Source organism: Oncorhynchus clarkii, chromosome 21, assembly GCF_045791955.1.
Source record: "Oncorhynchus clarkii lewisi isolate Uvic-CL-2024 chromosome 21, UVic_Ocla_1.0, whole genome shotgun sequence".
NCBI classification, from domain to species: domain Eukaryota; kingdom Metazoa; phylum Chordata; class Actinopteri; order Salmoniformes; family Salmonidae; genus Oncorhynchus; species Oncorhynchus clarkii.
In genome coordinates, this window is record NC_092167.1 from 33,216,365 (window position 1) to 33,236,364 (window position 20,000).

A 20,000-nucleotide genomic window follows, 5' to 3' on the forward strand; every position below is an offset into this window, starting at 1 on the left:
TGTCAGCTAGGCTGGATGCTGTGTCAACTAGGCTGGATGCTGTGTCAACTAGGCTGGATGCTGTGTCAACTAGGCTGGATGCTGTGTCATGCTGTGTCAGCTAGGCTGGATGCTGTGTCAACTAGGCTGGATGCTGTGTCAACTAGGCTGGATGCTGTGTCAACTAGGCTGGATGCTGTGTCAACTAGGCTGGATGCTGTGTCAACTAGGCTGGATGCTGTGTCAGCTAGGCTGGATGCTGTGTCAACTAGGCTGGATGCTGTGTCAACTAGGCTGGATGCTGTGTCAACTAGGCTGGATGCTGTGTCAACTAGGCTGGATGCTGTGTCAACTAGGCTGGATGCTGTGTCAACTAGGCTGGATGCTGTGTGAGAGTTAAGGCTACCTGACAGGCTCACTTCTGGAATCCGGAGGACATAAAACCATATTGAGGTAAGACTGATATCGATTTTGAGACATGACATGTAGTATTTTCATATTTTAGTGTTCTTTTCGAAGACTTCTCACAAAAACAAGCGTAGCTCTGTGAAATGTCAACGGAGCACGGAGCGTACCACAAGCTGTTGATTTTCAAAGCCTTATACATTTAACTCAGTTCATTTGGCTTTTTGCGACCCGCAGAAACAACTTTGCAGATGACCACAACATGTAGAATCCTCATAAGTCGCTGCGAGAAAGCGCCCCGCTCTGTCAACAGAGCTCGGTGTCTATTAGCAGAAGTATTAGATGACCAAATCCGACTTTTTAGATATAATGTTAATGATATGGTAGTGAAAGACCCCACTGAACGATTCAGAACATGAACAATCATATTTGTCTTGGTGAAATTAATTTTAGAACATAATGAAGTGAAATTTCATCACCAAAGCTTGTTTGGGCAGAGTGGATGGACACCCTAATTACAGAGAAATATATAAACACTAACACACAGTTTGTCGACGCAGTATGCACACACTTGACCTACGGCTAGGCCTCTTCTCACAGTAAGTTGTGAGCATTATGCTATGCATGGCCTGCCACGTGCTAATTCACATCCACTCTGAGTGTGCTTCAATCTGCAGTGTTTCACAGTGTGTGTGCTCAGTTTCAAGCAGTGTTGGGTGTGCTGAACTTTGCAGGGTCCCAGGCACCATGTATACAGAGGCTTAAAGTCCAATTTGCCTCATACTGAACAAGGATGTGAGAGACTTAGGTACAGCGTGTGTGTGTGTGTGTGTGTGTGTGTGTGTGTGTGTGTGTGTGTGTGTGTGTGTGTAACGGTTTTCTTCCGTCGAAGGAGAGGAGGACCAAAATGCAGTGTAGTTCATGTTCAACATGTTTAATAAAAGACGATAACGTGAACACTACACAAATACAAAATAACAAACGTGGCAAAACCCAAACAGTCCTATCTGGTGCAGAGAACACAAAGACAGGAACAACCACCCACAAACCCCAACACAAAACAGGCTACCTAAATATGGTTCCCAATCAGAGACAATGACTAACACCTGCCTCTGATTGAGAACCATATCAGGCCAAACATAGAAACGGACAAACTAGACATACAACATAGAATGCCCACCCAGCTCACGTCCTGACCAACACTAAAACAAGGAAAACACACAAGAACTATGGTCAGAACGTGACAGCGCGTGTATGCATGTGTGCGTTCGTGCCCGTCTGCGTACATCTATGTGTGTGCGTGCCTGCGTGTATCTCCGCGCATGTGTGTGTGTGTATGTATCTACGTGCATGTGTGTGTGTGTCTACATGCATGTGTGTGTGTGAGTGTGTGTCTACGTGCATGTGTGTGTGTGTGTGTATCTACGTGCACGTGTGTGCGCTTGCACGTGTGTGTGTGTCTACGTGCATATGTGTGTGTGTATGTATCTACGTGCACGTGTGTGTGCGCTTGCGAGTGTGTGTGTATGTGTCTACGGTCATGTGTGCTTGTGTGTGTGTGTGTGTGTGTGTGTGTGTGTGTGTGTGTGTGTGTGTGTGTGTGTGTGTGTCTGTACCGGTTGTAGTCTCGTACCACCAGCAGCACACTCTCCCTCATGCTGCGGAGCTCCTCTCTCCTCTGGTAGACGTCAGAGACGTAGTGGGGGATCTCGAACAGCAGACGCTCCCAGTAGTGGATCTCATTGAACATCTTCAGCATGTTCCTACACACAACCAAGGACAGGGAGTGTTCACAGTCTGGCAGAGGACGGATGCCGCGGCATCATGCCAGAGGTCTGATACAGAAGGTGTTTGTGTCGAGGGGAGTGAGAGACCCCGGTGTGCGTCTTTATGTCAGTAGGGCACGTGAGCCTGAGAATATCCGCGTGTGCTGTGACATGTCCTCTAACCGCCTGTCTGTGTTTGCGAAAACTCTCCTAACATAATCAGTCTCCTCCATCTTCCAAGTGTGTGTGTGTGTGTGTGTGTGTGTGTGTGTGTGTGTGTGTGTGTGTGTGTGTGTGTGTGTGTGTCCTCCGGTATGAACCCACTTGTCGAAGTTGATGTCCAGCATGCCCTGTTTCTCCTTGCAGCGCATCATGAGTGGCTGGTTCAGCCTCTTGAGACTCTGTCGGTCCAGAGACTGACTCCACTCAGAGAAGACCCTCCGGACCAACTCATCCAGGGTCTGGACCAGCTGGCTGTACGCCAGACGCACCTCCTCTCCACTGCCGATGTGGGGCAGGAAGTGGGCACACTGTACCACCTACCACACACAAGGTCATTCAACAAGAGTCTTAAAAAAGGAGCAACGGAGCATACAGACGAGCTAAGAAAGGCAGACAAAACCGACGGGTCTCCAACGTTAACAGGATGCTTGTTGCTAAGTGTTTCTGTTGTATATTCTGTATCCTTCAACACTCACAACCACTTACCTCATGGAGAAATGTTTGATCAAAACCGAGAGCTTATTAAATTCCTATCTGTGTAGAATGAACGTTCTCCCTTGTTCTATGGTGCCTAATGTATCCGGAAAGATGCATTTCAACATTCCTTCCAGCCATATGCTCTGCGTAAGCAAAGAGACCAGGCAGACACAGCTGTGTTTAAAACACACAGATGCCAAGGCCATGTCTGGGCCCCTATCCATCTGATCTGGGATCAGTTTGGCCTTTCAGATAATTAATAAGATTACATGGACAGTCTGGGAGGACCTGATCGTAGATCGGTAGGACTCCTACTCTGAGATGCTTTATGAATCTGGGCCCTGGACTCAATGAACTGGCCCCCTGCCATGATAGGCCTGCTCCAACCCCTAACTGGCTGATTCTCCCCATAGAGTACTACAGAGTACTGGAGCCTTGCTTCATTAAGGTTCATCTCCATATGTCTGAGGATGGCTTTGGCCTGCTATAACCCCTGTCTCCCTTATACAGTACTTTGGCCTGCTATAACCCCTGTCTCCCTTATACAGTACTTTGGCCTGCTATAACCCCTGTCTCCCTTATACAGTACTTTGGCCTGCTATAACCCCTGTCTCCCTTATACAGTACTTTGGCCTGCTATAACCCCTGTCTCCCTTATACAGTACTTTGGCCTGCTATAACCCCTGTCTCCACTATACAGTACTTTGGCCTGCTATAACCCCTGTCTCCACTATACAGTACTTTGGCCTGCTATAACCCCTGTCTCCCTATACAGTACTTTGGCCTGCTATAACCCCTGTCTCCCTTATACAGTACTTTGGCCTGCTATAACCCCTGTCTCCCCTATACAGTACTTTGGCCTGCTATAACCCCTGTCTCCACTATACAGTGCTTTGGCCTGCTATAACCCCTGTCTCCACTATACAGTACTTTGGCCTGCTATAACCCCTGTCTCCACTATACAGTACTTTGGCCTGCTATAACCCCTGTCTCCCTTATACAGTACTTTGGCCTGCTATAACCCCTGTCTCCCTTATACAGTACTTTGGCCTGCTATAACCCCTGTCTCCACTATACAGTACTTTGGCCTGCTATAACCCCTGTCTCCACTATACAGTACTTTGGCCTGCTATAACCCCTGTCTCCACTATACAGTACTTTGGCCTGCTATAACCCCTGTCTCCACTATACAGTACTTTGGCCTGCTATAACCCCTGTCTCCACTATACAGTACTTTGGCCTGCTATAACCCCTGTCTCCACTATACAGTACTTTGGCCTGCTATAACCCCTGTCTCCACTATACAGTACTTTGGCCTGCTATAACCCCTGTCTCCACTATACAGTACTTTGGCCTGCTATAACCCCTGTCTCCACTATACAGTACTTTGGCCTGCTATAACCCCTGTCTCCACTATACAGTACTTTGGCCTGCTATAACCCCTGTCTCCACTATACAGTACTTTGGCCTGCTATAACCCCTGTCTCCACTATACAGTACTTTGGCTTGCTATAACCCCTGTCTCCACTATACAGTACTTAGGCCTGCTATAACCCCTGTCTACACTATACAGTACTTTGGCCTGCTATAACCCCTGTCTCCACTATACAGTACTTTGGCCTGCTATAACCCCTGTCTCCACTATACAGTACTTTGGCCTGCTATAACCCCTGTCTCCACTATACAGTACTTTGGCCTGCTATAACCCCTGTCTCCACTATACAGTACTTTGGCCTGCTATAACCCCTGTCTCCACTATACAGTACTTTGGCCTGCTATAACCCCTGTCCCCCCTTTACAGTACCTCTTCTCTGTGGGTTTACCGACACAGTAGGCGTCCTTCCAATGTAACCTCACTCTCATTGAATGTGACACCTTTCCCCTCCAAAAGGCCTAAAGCTAGGTTTGACCTATGGCCTCAAAGTTCAAATGAAGTTGAATAAAACAAATATCTTAATGATCACCCCTTCTCAATGACGGTGTAGACTGTAACCATGTGTAGCCTCTGGCCCTACCCCTCCTCTCACCTCCATGGGTCTCTCTATGCGTCGCCGCAGGGCTCTAGCCCAGTGGGCCTGTCCAGCGTGGAGGGGCATGTGGGCAGGGGTGTGGAACACCTTTTTACTCAGCTCCTTGTTGACCAGGTTGAGTTCCTTATTAAAAAGACCATAGACATCTACCGTCTTCCTGTCTATGGTCCTCTTGATGGCCTGGAGAGAGAGGGGGAGGGAGGGGGGAGAGAGAGAGAGAGAGAGAGAGAGCAAGAGAGAGAGAGAGAGAGAGAGAGAGAGAGAGAGAGAGAGAGAGAGAGAGAGCAAGAGAGGGAGGAGGAGGGAGGGGGGAGAGAGAGAGAGCAAGAGAGGGGAGAGAGAGAGAGAGAGAGAGAGAGAGAGAAAGACAGAGGGGCAGAGACAGAGTGCATTTACTCGACAGTGTTTATCTCTGTTATGAAATGGCTCCCAGATAGTACATAAAGTAGTTTGAGCGTGAGAAAGTCCTTTACCACTCATGCACACACACACCCTAAGCTTTAAAAAGCACCAGAGGATGAATAATCTACAGAGGCCTTGCTATTGTTGAAAAATGCTATTCCCCAAGTATTAGAGTGATAAAATGGCCCGATGCTGCATGGTCCATTTAGAGGAAAGAAATAGACGTCTGTGCTGGCCAGCCGTATCGTAACAAAAAGATGTAGTCATATAAAGTGCCAATGGTTTTACTGTGTGGTTAATGAAAGGAGTGTTGTGTGTGTGGAAGTAAATTGGCATATGAATGCAGGTGTGTGTGTGTGTGTGTGTGTGTGTGTGTGTGTGTGTGTGTGTGTGTGTGTGTGTGTGTGTGTGTGTGTGTGTGTGTCGTGTACCTCGCGGGCAGACAGGTGCTGGAAGACGTCTAGCAGCTGAACGCCCTCCTCCACGGTGTTGACCGTCTCAAACGCCGTGCTGATCAGGTTCTGCATCATCACCTCCAGGTCCTTCACTCCCGCACGGAACCTACCAAAATGCACACACACGAGCACACACACATTAAAACATGTACAGACACACATGATTGATGATTGGGTGAAATGGTGACCCACACAACACATGGATCAAACCGTTTCTCACACATGTAAGCGAAAACTCTCTCTCACACACACCCCGACACACACACCCACACCACAGGGTGTAGGCTAGTATTGATTGGACCAATAGTAATGTGCTGAGTGGCTATGAAACAGCTGCCCCTGACACAAGGCCAGCTGTCTTGGCAACAACATTATGACCCCACGACCTCCAGCGACCCCCATCCATCATCCACATCAAACACACACCAGCCCCCTGGCCAGCCCCTGTTCCCAACACCCCCGCTACCCTGGTGCAGGGGTATGGAGGGGTGGATAGTCCCCTGAGGATCCACACACACACTCCCTCACCTCCTCCTCCTCCTCCCCCCCACCTCCCCCTTCTCTAATCATGTTATTCAGATGAGGAGTCCAATAGGCTGCTGTCACCGGAACTCTGAATGACAAGAAGGGGCGTTGCTGTACAACCCTGTATAGGCCCGACCCATAGGGGCCTCTTCGCTCATAGATAGGCTTGTGTCCCAAATGGCACCCTATCCCCTATATAGTGCACCACATTTGAGCTTTGTGTCAAAAAAGTAGTGCACCCTATGTAGGGCATAGGGCGTCATTTGGGACGTATCGTAGTCACCGCAGCCCGGGTCATTCATCTAAAAGACAGTCAGACACATACTAACGATGTATTAATGCTGTGTCAGAGAGGTGTTGGTGGGTAATGTCCCGGGTCTGGACAGCATTGATCCAACTCCTACACCATCAAGTTTGGAATTAGTGTGTGGAAAACAGACACAGCTATAAGTGTATAGGCCAGGGTTTCCTTTAGGAAAATTGATAATTGACTATTACTAACTATTATTTATTCACATTATAAGAACAGCAATTCGCACAAGGCAGTAGGTTGTGTGCGAATGTTCAAACCATAATGCAATTATCGGGAAAACACTGTTGTCATGCTAGCGGTTTCATGTGACCGAGATGAAAATATCAGGTAGAAATTTAGAAAGAGGGGAAATCTAAAGATGCAACAACTAGCATGGGTTGTTAGGGGAGATCTAAATATGCAACAACTAGCATGGGTTGTTAGGGGAGATCTAAAGATGCAACAACTAGCATGGGTTGTTAGGGGAGAAAATGCAACAACAAGCATGGGTTGTTAAGGGAGATCTAAAGATGCAACAACTAGCATGGGTTGTTAGGGGAGATCTAAAGATGCACCAACTAGCATGGGTTGTTAGGGGAGATCTAAACATGCAACAACTAGCATGGGTTGTTAGGGGAGATCTAAAGATGCAACAACTAGCATGGGTTGTTAGGGGAGATTTAAAGATGCAACAACTAGCATGGGTTGTTAGGGGAGATCTAAATATGCAACAACTAGCATGGGTTGTTAAGGGAGAAAATGCAACAACAAGCATGGGTTGTTAGGGGAGATCTAAAGATGCAACAACTAGCATGGGTTGTTAGGGGAGATCTAAAGATGCAACAACTAGCATGGGTTGTTAGGGGAGATCTAAAGATGCAACAACTAGCATGGGTTGTTAGGGGAGATCTAAAGATGCAACAACTAGCATGGGTTGTTAGGGGAGATCTAAAGATGCAACAACTACCATGGGTTGTTAGGGGAGATCTAAAGATGCAACAACTAGCATGGGTTGTTAGGGGAGAAAATGCAACAACAAGCATGGGTTGTTAGGGGAGATCTAAAGATGCAACAACTAGCATGGGTTGTTAGGGGAGATCTAAAGATGCAACAACTAGCATGGGTTGTTAGGGGAGCTCTAAAGATGCAACAACTAGCATGGGTTGTTAGGGGAGATCTAAAGATGCAACAACTAGCATGGGTTGTTAGGGGAGAAAATGCAACAACAAGCATGGGTTGTTAGGGGAGATCTAAAGATGCAACAACTAGCATGGGTTGTTAGGGGAGATCTAAAGATGCAACAACTAGCATGGGTTGTTAGGGGAGATCTAAAGATGCAACAACTAGCATGGGTTGTTAGGGGAGATCTAAAGATGCAACAACTAGCATGGGTTGTTAGGGGAGATCTAAAGATGCAACAACTAGCATGGGTTGTTAGGGGAGATCTAAAGATGCAACAACTAGCATGGGTTGCTAATATGACTAGGATTATGCCTTTGGCTGCTGGACAATGAAAGAAACCAATAGAACATGACAGAAATAGGCTACTGGTTTAATTGGCATATGGAAGTCTTTATCAATTAAATTGCCTCCAAGAATATGGTGGGATTTTGGCTAGGCTACTTTGAAGCAAGGTAAAACATGCCTCATAATATGTACTAAAATGTTCAGGTTTCAAACAATTAAGTACACGTTCTCAAAATGCATACTGCATTTGCAGTAAACAGGGATCCTAGTAGATCGAAACAGTATATAAACAGACATGCAGTATGTCTACATATCTTCTAGTGACAGACACTGCTATAACACTTAACAGTGCAACCATTTTGGTCCCATATGCTCCTAAATAACCCAGATAATAATTGTTGTAATTATTACTTTGCTTTTCCGCAGCCTCTGAGTGCCATAGATAATTCACAGAGTGCAGATTCGTGACCGTTGTACCATTACTGCAGAGAAAATGTCTTGTTTCTAGCCCAAACGTTCAAATGTTAGGACCCACATTACATTTTACATTTATAAACCATCTGCGAGCCGCTAACCTTGTTCAGTCATGTTACAGCATTTGCTTACAACCTGGTAACCACAGATGACAGTTATCATAATTCTTGTGGTAACTTTACCAGTAGTATCCAAACACTTGGTGGCACAGAAAGAAAAAACAGGCTATATTTTAATCGTTAAAAAAAATATACTTCTGGTGCTCCTTACCCCTGTATTTTGTAATTGCTGGCAATTCTGATCATTAATACCTCGAATATTTCCTTCAACTGAGGAGCACAATGTCAGCATAGAGCATTGATAGGGTCCTATTCATTGTAGACATTTTTTTATTTGCATTTAGGATAGTCTGTTTTCTTCAGTTTGGTGCCAAATGAACACGACCCAGTATTCAGACAGACAGGTCAGCAGTATGACGTCCATCCACTCCAGGCAGACATGCCTGTTGTAGTCGTCATGCCAGGACGGACGGACAGACAGATGTCCAGACAGACAGACAAAGGTACTTCTTGTAGCCATCTTGTCAGGTGTTCTGACAGACGGACGGACAGACGGTACCTGTTGTAGTCGTCTTGCCAGGTGTTCTGACAGACGGACGGACAGACGGTACCTGTTGTAGTCGTCGTGCCAGGAGGTGTTCTGACAGACAGACAGACGGACAGACGGTACCTGTTGTAGTCGTCGTGCCAGGTGTTCTGACAGACAGACAGACGGTACCTGTTGTAGTCGTCGTGCCAGAAGGTGTTCTGACAGACAGTACCTGTTGTAGCCGTCGTGCCAGGTGTTCTGACAGACAGACGGACAGACAGACAGACGGTACCTGTTGTAGTCGTCTTGCCAGGTGTTCTGACAGACGGACGGACAGACGGTACCTGTTGTAGCCGTCGTGCCAGGTGTTCTGACAGACAGACAGACGGACAGACGGTACCTGTTGTAGCCGTCGTGCCAGGTGTTCTGACAGACAGACGGACAGACGGTACCTGTTGTAGTCGTCGTGCCAGGAGGTGTTCTGACAGACAGTACCTGTTGTAGTCGTCGTGCCAGGAGGTGTTCTGACAGACGGACGGACAGACAGACAGACGGTACATGGTGTAGTCGTCGTGCCAGGTGTTCTGACAGACAGACAGACAGACAGACGGTACCTGTTGTAGTGGTCGTGCCAGGTGTTCTGACAGACAGACAGACAGACAGACAGACAGACAGACAGACGGTACCTGTTGTAGTCGTCGTGCCAGGTGTTCTAACAGACGGACAGACAGACAGTACCTGTTGTAGTCGTCGTGCCAGGAGGTGTTCTGACAAACAGACGGACGGACAGACGGTAGTACCTGTTGTAGTCGTCGTGCCTCTGTTCTGACAGACAGACAGACAGACAGATAGACAGACAGACAGACAGACAGACGACTAGTCGTCTTGCCAGGTGTTCTGACAGACGGACGGACAGACGGTACCTGTTGTAGCCGTCGTGCAAGGTGTTCTGACAGACAGACAGACGGAACCTGTTGTAGCCGTCGTGCCAGGTGTTCTGACAGACAGACGGACAGACAGACAGACAGACAGACAGACAGACAGACAGACAGACAGACAGACGGTACCTGTTGTAGTCGTCGTGCCAGGAGGTGTTCTGACAGACGGACAGACAGACAGACAGACGGTACCTGTTGTAGTCGTCGTGCCTCTGTTCTGACAGACAGACAGACAGACAGACAGACAGACAGACAGACAGACAGACAGACGGTACCTGTTGTAGTCGTCTTGCCAGGAGGTGTTCTGACAGACGGTACCTGTTGTAGTCGTCTTGCCAGGAGGTGTTCTGACAGACGGACGGACAGACGGTACATGTTGTAGTCGTCGTGCCAGGAGGTGTTCTCACAGACGGTACATGTTGTAGTCGTCGTGCCTCTGTTCTGACAGACAGACAGACAGACAGACAGACAGACAGACAGACGGTACCTGTTGTAGTCGTCGTGCCAGGTGTTCTGACAGACAGACAGACGGTCGGTACCTGTTGTAGTCGTCTTGCCAGGTGTTCTGACAGACGGACGGACAGACGATACCTGTTGTAGTCGTCGTGCCAGGTGTTCTGACAGACAGACAGACGGTACCTGTTGTAGTCGTCGTGCCAGGAGGTGTTCTAACAGACAGACGGACAGACGGACAGACGGTACCTGTTGTAGTCGTCATGCCAGGAGGTGTTCTTTACGTCCAGGATGCCCTTGCGGACGTGTTGGAGGATCAGCAGGCTGCGTCCGAACGTGGACTCCATCTCCAGCAGGCTGCGGGTCACCTCCGCACCCTGGCGTCCGGCGAAGCAGGGCAGGGGTATCTGCTCGCCCTCCTCCCGCCTGGCAAACTGCTGCTGGCAGTCACACACCTGGGAGGGGAGAGGGTCAGAGGCCGGCGGAGACAGATCACACACGCACCCGCGTTGGGACACACAAACATGCACGTACACACATGCGAGCACACGCACATGGATCAGCAGAGTGACAGCACAGTGTGACAGTATCAGCATAGGGAGGGAGGGAGGGAGGGAGGGAGGGAGGGAGGGAGGGAGGGAGGGAGGGAGGGAGGGAGGGAGGGAGGGAGGGAGGGAGGAGTGCAGTAACACAGTCAGTGTGACAGGGACATGGTAGGAGAAGGACAAATAGAGGAGCGTGATGGTGAGACAAAATACAGTGCAACACAGAAAAAGGTGTATTCAAGAGTGTGAGACACAAATGGGGAAGTGATTGTGGAGAATTCAGAAGAGGTGAGATGAAGTTGATGGCAGTGTGTGAATATTTACATTTATTTTAACCTTGCCACGTTGTGTGTGTGTGTTCATTAGTGGTTTCTTTTGTGAGTGTATGTGTTGTTATGACCATGGAGCTCTGACGCATGATTAATGTGTGTGTGTGTGTGTGTGTGTGTGTGTGTGTGTGTGTGTGTGTGTGCGCACGCGTGGGTACCTGGGTGGTGTGCGTGTGTGTGTGTGTGTGCGTACCTGGCCGTAGCCTACATCGCATTGTCTATATTAGTGGGTTAGGGTGCGGCCCTCAGATTTGATCACATAGTCGGGCGGTTTGCGGATTGTGTGTGTGTGTGTGCGCGTGTGTGTGTGTGTGTGTGTGGTGTGTGTGTGTGTGTGTGTGTGTGTGTGTGTGTGTGAGAGAGAGAGAGAGACCTCACCTCCAGCAGGTCTTTGCACCTCTGTATAAAGGCATCGACCAATGCAAAGATGCTGGTCTGGTCCAGGACCCAGCCTTTAGAAGAGTACCTAGAAAGAGAGAGAAAGAAAGAGGGAGAGAGAGAGAGAAAGAGAAGGAGACAGAGAGAGAGCGAGTGGGGGAGAGGGGGAGTGAAACAAAAGGAAAGAAATAGTGAGAGAAAGCCACAGAAAGTTAAGCGGCCTTTCAATCTTTCAACCAGTCCACAAGCTTCACTCACGGCCTCTCTCTCCATCTCCACAGCCGACAGAGAATGACATAAACAAAAGCAATAGAAACAGTGATCTCCGATCCATAGGGGTAAGGGATAAGGACAGAAATGATCTGTCATTGGCATAATTTCATTCTTCCAAACTTCTGTATGGCAGTGGGGTTGGAAGTGGGATTGCTTTTCACACTTCATTCTTCTCCTGATGGAAAGGTCATCTCTAGCGCAGCTTTTGAAACACAAACATTTAGGGTTTCTGTTATGGAGGGAAAATGGGACCCGGTTCAGGGGGGCGGAGGCCGTGGAAAGAGAATGTAGGGAGTAGAAGTTGCAGAGAGCTACATGGCCGATTAATTCGGGCCGATTTCAAGTTTTCCTGACAATCGGTAATTGGCATTTTTGGACGCCGATTATGGCCGATTACACTGCAATCCACAAGGAGCCTACTTCGCCAAAATGGTGATGATTTGCGAAAAAATGCACCAATTTACCTAACCATAAACATCAATGCCTTTCTTAAAATCAATACACAAGTATATTTTTTAAACCTGCAGAACCGTTCCCTATAGTTTGGGCCGCCTGGCACGAACTGTTTGAAGACCATTTCTTCCTAACAAAGACCGTAATTAATTTGCCAGAATTTTACATAATTATGACATAGCATTGAAGGTTGTGCAATGTAACAGCAATATTTAGACTGATGGATGCCACGCATTCGATAAAATAGGGAACGGTTCTGTATTTCACTGAAAGAATAAATGTTTTGTTTTTGAAATGATAGTTTGTGGATTTGGCCATATTAATGACCTAAGGCTCATTTTTCTGTGTGTTTATTATATTATAATGAACTATATGATTTGATATTTGATAGAGCAGTCTGACTGAGTGGTGGAAGGCAGCAGCAGGCTCGTAAGCATTCATTAAACAGCACTTTCCTGCGTTTGCCAGCAGCTCTCGTAATGCTTGAAGCATTGAGCTGTTTATGACTTCAAGCCTATCAACTCCCGAGATTAGGCTGGCAATACTATAGTGCCTATAAGAACATCCAATAGTCAAAGGTATATGAAATACAAATGGTATAGAGAGAAATAGTCCTATAATTCCTATAATAACTACAACCTAAAACTTCTTACCTGGGAATATTGAAGACTCATGTTAAAAGGAACCAACAGCTTTCATATGTTCTCATGTTCTGAGCAAGGAACTTAAACGTTAGCTTTTTTACATGGCACACATTGCACTTTTACTTTCTTCTCCAACACTGTGTTTTTGCATTATTTAAACCAAATTGAACATGTTTCATTATTTATGGGGAGGCAGGTAGCTTAGTGGTTAGCGTGTTGGACTAGTAAACGAAAGGTTGGGTGATCAAATCCCTGAGCTGACAAGGTAAAAATGAGTCGTTCTACTCCTGAACAAGGCAGTTAACCCACTGTTCCTAGGCCGTCATTGAAAATAAGAATTTGTTCTTCACTGACTTGCCTAGATAAATAAATACTAAATTGATTTTATTTATGTATTATATTAAGTTCAAATAAAAGTGTTCATTCAGTATTGTTGTAATTGTCATTATTACAAATATATATATAAAAATCGTATTTTTAATCGGTATCGTCTTTTTTTGGTCCTCCAATAATCGGTATCGGTGTTGAAAAATCCGAATCGTTCAACCTCTACTACACACACACACACACACGGTGTGATGAAGAGTGCGACACTCACACACACACACACGTTCCAGCTATGAAGGATGGGGAGAGCTTAGAGTGAGATATAGACCCAAGGCTGGCTAGTAGGAGGTTTGAGATGTTCAGAACAGAACAGGGAACGACTGGAGCCGAGGTGGGTGGGTGGGGGGTGGGGTTGTTGAACATCTGTGAGTCTCTCTCGCTCTCTCTGTGTAACTGCAGATGAAAGAAAGTTGTTTGAAGTTTATACGGCTTTATTCCTACAAAGACTCGGATGAAACGCTAGCTGATGTGGTTTGTGTAGCACTGCATTCATCATCTCAATGATACCTTTAGCGCCTGGATGGCCTGGCCTCTCGCTGGTTCCCTCGTTCAGGAGGATATTAACTTCAGCAGCCAAGAAATACTACAGCCACTGGAACCCTCGATGGTCCTCTTTTAGGAACTTAAGGCTGCGATTCACACTGTTCAATTTTACATGCTGGATTCTTCTGATCTATTTAAAGACTGCATGAGAGGGAGCTCTGTTTCTGTATGTGGATTCATTTTGTTTATTTCTTTTATTTAACCTTTATTTAACCAGGCAAGTCAGTTAAGAACAAATTCTTATTTACAATGACGGCCTAGGAACAGTGGGTTAACTGCCTTGTTCAGGGGCAGAACGACAGATTTTCACCTTGTCAGCTCGGGGATTCGATCTAGCAACCTTTTGGTTACTGGCCCAATGCTCTGAGAGTCGCAAAGAATTTGAAAAAGCCCCCCCGTTCATTTGTTGTTGTTTTTTGTTACTGTGTTGTTGTTGAGGTATGTAGTTGTTTCTAGATGTCACCCTGTTATTTGTTTCAAGCTCTGATTATTGATGTATGGCACTCTGGGGTTTTTCTGGCTTGTTCTGTGTACATGTTCTCTACTGACGTTCCGCTGACTGAATTGATGTCATTTTTGTCTGATTGATGTCATGTGTCTATTTGTCTGACACGGATGTGTTGATGGTGCTGTCTTGGTCCAGGTCTCTCTTGATTAACCTTGTTAAATAAAATTGGATGCTAAGGTTAATGGTGTTCTGGTGAAAAGGCCAACTTGTAACTAGTGTGTGTGTGTGTGTGTGTGTGTGCGCGCGTGCGTGTGCTATGCTGTAAATCAGGGTAATTTGATCAACTTAACTAACCCTCTGGGATGAATAACGAATAAAAAAAGTTTGGGCGTCTGGATAAGCGTAAATCCCTCCAATTTTCAGCCTAATTAACTGAGAGAGAGCAGAGGACAAAAGTGTCTGTGTGTGTGTGGTAATAACAGACAAAAGCATGACTGTCATGTCAACCCAACAGGCGCCAGAGATCCTACTGTCTGTCTGTCTGTCTGAGGAAAGCATCCAATAAGAGGAGAGAAGATCTACTGTTCTGTAGCGCTGTAGCTTTGTAGCGGACCAACCACTGTGTGTGATGTAAGACAGTTGTAGGGCCCTAACAAAATCTGTAAAGAACGCCACGAGGATTTTAACTTAGTAGGAAATCAACTAAATCTATTGGACTTATTAGAAAATGCATTAATTTGCCAAAGTGAATCGTAAGACATTAACAAAATGCATCAGTGACTCGTATTGTCATGCAACTTCCTGAAATAGCACAGGAATGCCCCTGTCTGTGTGTACTGTGTGTGTGCGGTTTGTACACCTTGTGTAGCCGTTAGCGACAATGCTAATGATGACCTTCGTCTGGTTGAGATGGAAAGACTTTCCCAAAAACCCCAAATAAGTTCTCAATGAAATGTTAACTAGAAAGTATCCGACACCTACCTGGAAAAATGATATCATTTCATAATTTGCATCAATCAATCCAGTGTCTATTTGTTTTCCAGACTCTGCAATCACATGAGCGCTACAGCAACACCGCTTAACCAAACAAATGTCTCTTCCTGGTGCACACTTGCATTAAAGCGTAACTACACTGCAAGGCTTGACATTCAGATAGATTTACCAGTGGCACAACGGGCCAGCACCAAGTGAAAACGAATGGCCTCGAATGAGAAAATGACTGGCCTGGGCCACGATCACAGGAAAGCAAGTTATGGAGGATTTCAATTGTGGGTGATTTCATGTTTCATTTGCAACACCTCAAAATCGACATTTCTTACAATTTTTCCTAGACCTCAAAAATGCTCTCCTGATGTGGTTTAAACATCACTTACAACATCCATTTTTTTTGTTTTTCTATTAAGTGAGATGTTGAGAGCGAAAACCTGAAAAAAAATGGGGGAAAAACGGAAACCTGGAAAAACTAAGCGGAGAAAACGGAATTTGGGGAAAAATGGAATCAGGCATTTTTATGGGGGGGATTTTATACTACCTTAAAAGTTGTTATGCTCACATGCTGTGTGACACACACAAACACACACACACACACACACACACACACACACACACACACACACACACACACACACACACACACACACACACACACACACACACACACACACACACACACACACACACACACACACACACACACACACACACACACACACACAGTGAGGTGAATGTCAGTCAGTGATCCACATGAACGGCACATTACCCAGATTATCTGTGTGTTTATTCCGTTTGATGCGACACAATGGCTAGGTTCACGACCGAGCTTCTGAACAATAATACCACGGCCCTCTACAGGCTCAAAGAAAAGCTAGCTACTAGCTAGTCACCTTACCCCCAGCTGTGTACCGCGATAAGCCTGGAGGGTGAGACGGAATAGAAGGTAACACACACACACACACACAAACAGAACAAAGATGATTCACCTGTGTTTAAAACAGATATTAGCTTAGCCTCAGAGACACAACCTTATCATCTCAACACCACCTGAACCACAACAACAACAACCGGGTGGAGACAGTGTGAAAACTAATATAAACATTGCAGAGAAGTGCTAGGAGCCTAGGACAGGCATCCTCCAGGCAAAAGCACAGACAGTACTATACATCTACAAGAAGGGCCTGAAAAAAAACACTCTTTTTTTTGTGATCGCAGGGCTCCAGACTGCGACCCTTTAGTCGTATCTTGCAACCCTTTGGCTTGGCTGTGCAAGCAAAAAAATGTATTGTTCGCATTGGTGCGAGCTGCACATTTTACATTACACGTGATCATAATATAGTAGCCATATCTAGGAAAACCAACGTTCCAATAGGCTGGGCCTATAAAGAGTATAAGAGGTCATCATCGAGCTGACAAGGTAAAAAAATCTGGCATTCTGTCCCTGAACAAGGCCGTTTTAAATTAACCCATTGTTCCTAGGCTGTCATTGAAAATAAGAATTTGTTCTTAACTGACTTGCCTAGTTAAATAAAGTTTTGTAGTGATTCCTATGTTGTTGATGTAAAGAATATTTGTTGGCCCATGGTGTTTAATGAGAAGCAACCAGATGCTCCACTTGACACATGTATAAAATTGCTAATCCCAGTTACAGATAATCATGCACCCATTAAGAAAATTACACTAGAAACGGTTAAATCCCCACAGATTGAGGAGGAATTGAAAAATGGTATGGTTGAGAGGGATAATGCAAAATAATTGGTAAATAAGTCTAACTGCACAACCGATTGGCAAACGTACTGCAAATTGAGAAGTCATGAGACTAAACGGAATAAAAGAAGAAGAAACTACACTATGAAACAAAGCATGATTGTAAAAAGCTTTGGAGCACCTTAAATTAAATTTGGGGTAAAAAGGCCTACAACGCTCCATCATTCATTGAATCAGATGGCACATTCATCACAAAACCCACTGATATTGCCAACTACTTTAATGATTTTTTTCATTGGCAAGATTAGCAAACTTAAGCATGACATGCCAGCAACAAACGCTGACACTACACATCCAAGAATATCTGACCAGATTATGAAAGACAAGCAATTTTGAATTCCGTGAAGTGAGTGTGGATGAGGTGAAACAATTATTGTTGTCTATCAACAATGACAAGCCACCGGGGTCTGACAACTTGGATGGAAAATTACTGAGGATAATAGCATACGATATTGCCACTCCTATTTGCCATATCTTACATTTAAGCATACTATAAACTGTGTGCCCTCAGGCCTGGAGGGAAGCACAAGTATTTCCCCTACCTAAGAATGGTAAAGTCCCTTTTACTGGCTCAAATAGCTGATCAATCAAATCTGTTACCAATCCATAGTAAGCTTTTGGAAAAATGTGTGTTTGACCAGATACAATGCTATTTTACAGTAAACAAACAGACTTTCTGCACGCTTATAGGGAAGGACATTCAACAGGCACAGCACATTACACAGCACAAAAATTAATGCTAAAAAGATTGTGCGGGCTGTTTTGTTAGACTTCAGTGAGTCTTCTGACATTATCGATCATAGTCTGCTGTTTGCAAATAAATTCATTAAAATCCTACAATGTGATTTTCTGGATTTTTTTTCTCATTTTGTCTGTCATAGTTGAAGTGTACCTATGATGAAAATGACAGGCCTCTCTCATCTTTTTAAGTGGGAGAACTTGCACAATTGGTGGCTGACTAAATACTTTTTTGCCCCACTGTACATCAGCTACTACAGAGACTGAAATGACTGCAACACTTAACAAAGAGCTGCAGTTAGTTTCAGAATGGGTGGCAAGGAATAAGTTCTAAGTCCTAAATATTTCAAAAAACTAAAACAATTTTATTTGGGACAAATCATTCAGTAAACCCTAAACTTCAACTAAATATTGTAATGAATAATGTGGAAATCCAGCAAGTTGATGTGACTAAACTGCTTAAGAGTAACCCTGGAATGTAAACTGTCATGGTCAAAACATATTGATACAACAGTAGCTAAGATGGGGAGAAGTCTGTCCATAATAAAGCGCTGCTCTGCCTTCTTAACAGCACTATCAACAGTTTTGTTGCATCCGGACTACTGTTCAGTCGTGTGGTCAGGTGCCACAAAAGAGGAACTTTTTGCAATTGGCTCAGAACAGGGCAGCACGGCTGGCTCTTGGATGTACACAGAGAGCTAATATTAACAATACGCATGTCAATCTCTCCTGGATCAAACTGGAGGAGAGATTGACTTCAACACTACTTGTATTTGTGAGTATTGACATGTTGAATGCACCGAGCTGTCTGTCTGAACTACTGGCACACAGAACTCTATTCCACATCAAGTGACTCATGCAAGCAGCAAAAGCAACACAAACATAGGCACAGTGTAACGTGTACACTAATAATCGGGAAGCAAGTACAGGGAGTGAATTGAATAAATAAACGAGCATGGAACAAAAGAAGACACGCGAGTAGCGTACAGATATGAAATATATAAACAGAAACAATAAGGCCTGGGGAAAGAACCAAAGGGAGTGACAGATACAGGGGAGGTGATCAGGAAGGTGATGGAGTCCAGGTGAGTCTCTTGAGGCGCAGGTGCGCATAACGATGGTGGCAGGTGTGCGTAATAATGAATAAACTGGTGACAACGAGCGCCAGAGAGGGGAAGCGAGAGTAGACGTGACACACCGACACATGCATACAAACACACAATAACATACGCACAATATACACACGTACACATGGATTTTGTGTTGTAGATGTGTGGTAGTAGAGTAGGGGCCTGAGGGCACACATGTAATGTGTTGTAAAATCTGTTTTATTTTTTTTGTTTATAAAAAAGATGTGACCTTTATTTAACTAGGCAAGTCAGTTAAGAACAAATTCTTATTTACAATGACAACCTACCCCGGCCAAACCCTAACCCGGACGATGCTGGGACAATTGTGCGCCGCCCTATGGGACTCCTAATCACGACCAGTTGTGATACAGCCTAGAATCGAACCAGGGTCTGTAGTGACGCCTCTAGCATTGAGATGCAGTGCTTTAGACCGCTGCACCACTCGGGAGCCATGTGAATGTATTGTAATGTTTTGAAAATTGGATAACTGCCTTAATTTTGCTGGACCCAGGAAGAGTAGCTGAAGCTTTGGCAGCAGTTAATTCAGATCCATAATAAATACAAATACCTCACTTTTTTTAGGCGGCTAAAACCATGATTTGGTCAAACAGTAAAGTATATTATCCTCATGATTCCAATAAGGAAAGTGTCTGCCTGCCCCTGTACCTGTTTCGCTGGGGCCTGCTGCTATGTCAGGCAAGCCACTCTCTCCTTTCCCGGGGGCAAACAAACTGCTCCGGGGAGAAAATAAAGTGTTCTGATTGTATAACATTTTTAAATCCAATTGCGGGGGAAACAGAGCTATCCTGTTGTCACAGTTGGAAAGAGGAGGTTCTCAGCTTCTTTCTCAACTCTATTTTACAAACGTGATAGGCTATTTGATATGGCTCTGAGATACG

General features: G+C 45.3%; 1 protein-coding gene across 1 annotated transcript in view; it reads right to left on the reverse strand.

The window, feature by feature from the left end:
- The window catches only part of LOC139379418 (dynein, axonemal, heavy chain 2), a 220,099-nt gene that overhangs the window by 174,666 nt on the left and 25,433 nt on the right, over positions 1-20,000 (reverse strand). The window contains exons 9-14 of the mRNA XM_071122228.1: positions 11,726-11,813; positions 10,723-10,928; positions 5,713-5,842; positions 4,877-5,059; positions 2,475-2,689; positions 2,001-2,147 (exon numbers count right to left, since the gene is read on the reverse strand). Of these exons, the coding sequence (XP_070978329.1) occupies positions 2,001-2,147; positions 2,475-2,689; positions 4,877-5,059; positions 5,713-5,842; positions 10,723-10,928; positions 11,726-11,813 (969 nt within the window). The remainder of the gene's footprint in view (positions 1-2,000; positions 2,148-2,474; positions 2,690-4,876; positions 5,060-5,712; positions 5,843-10,722; positions 10,929-11,725; positions 11,814-20,000) is intronic.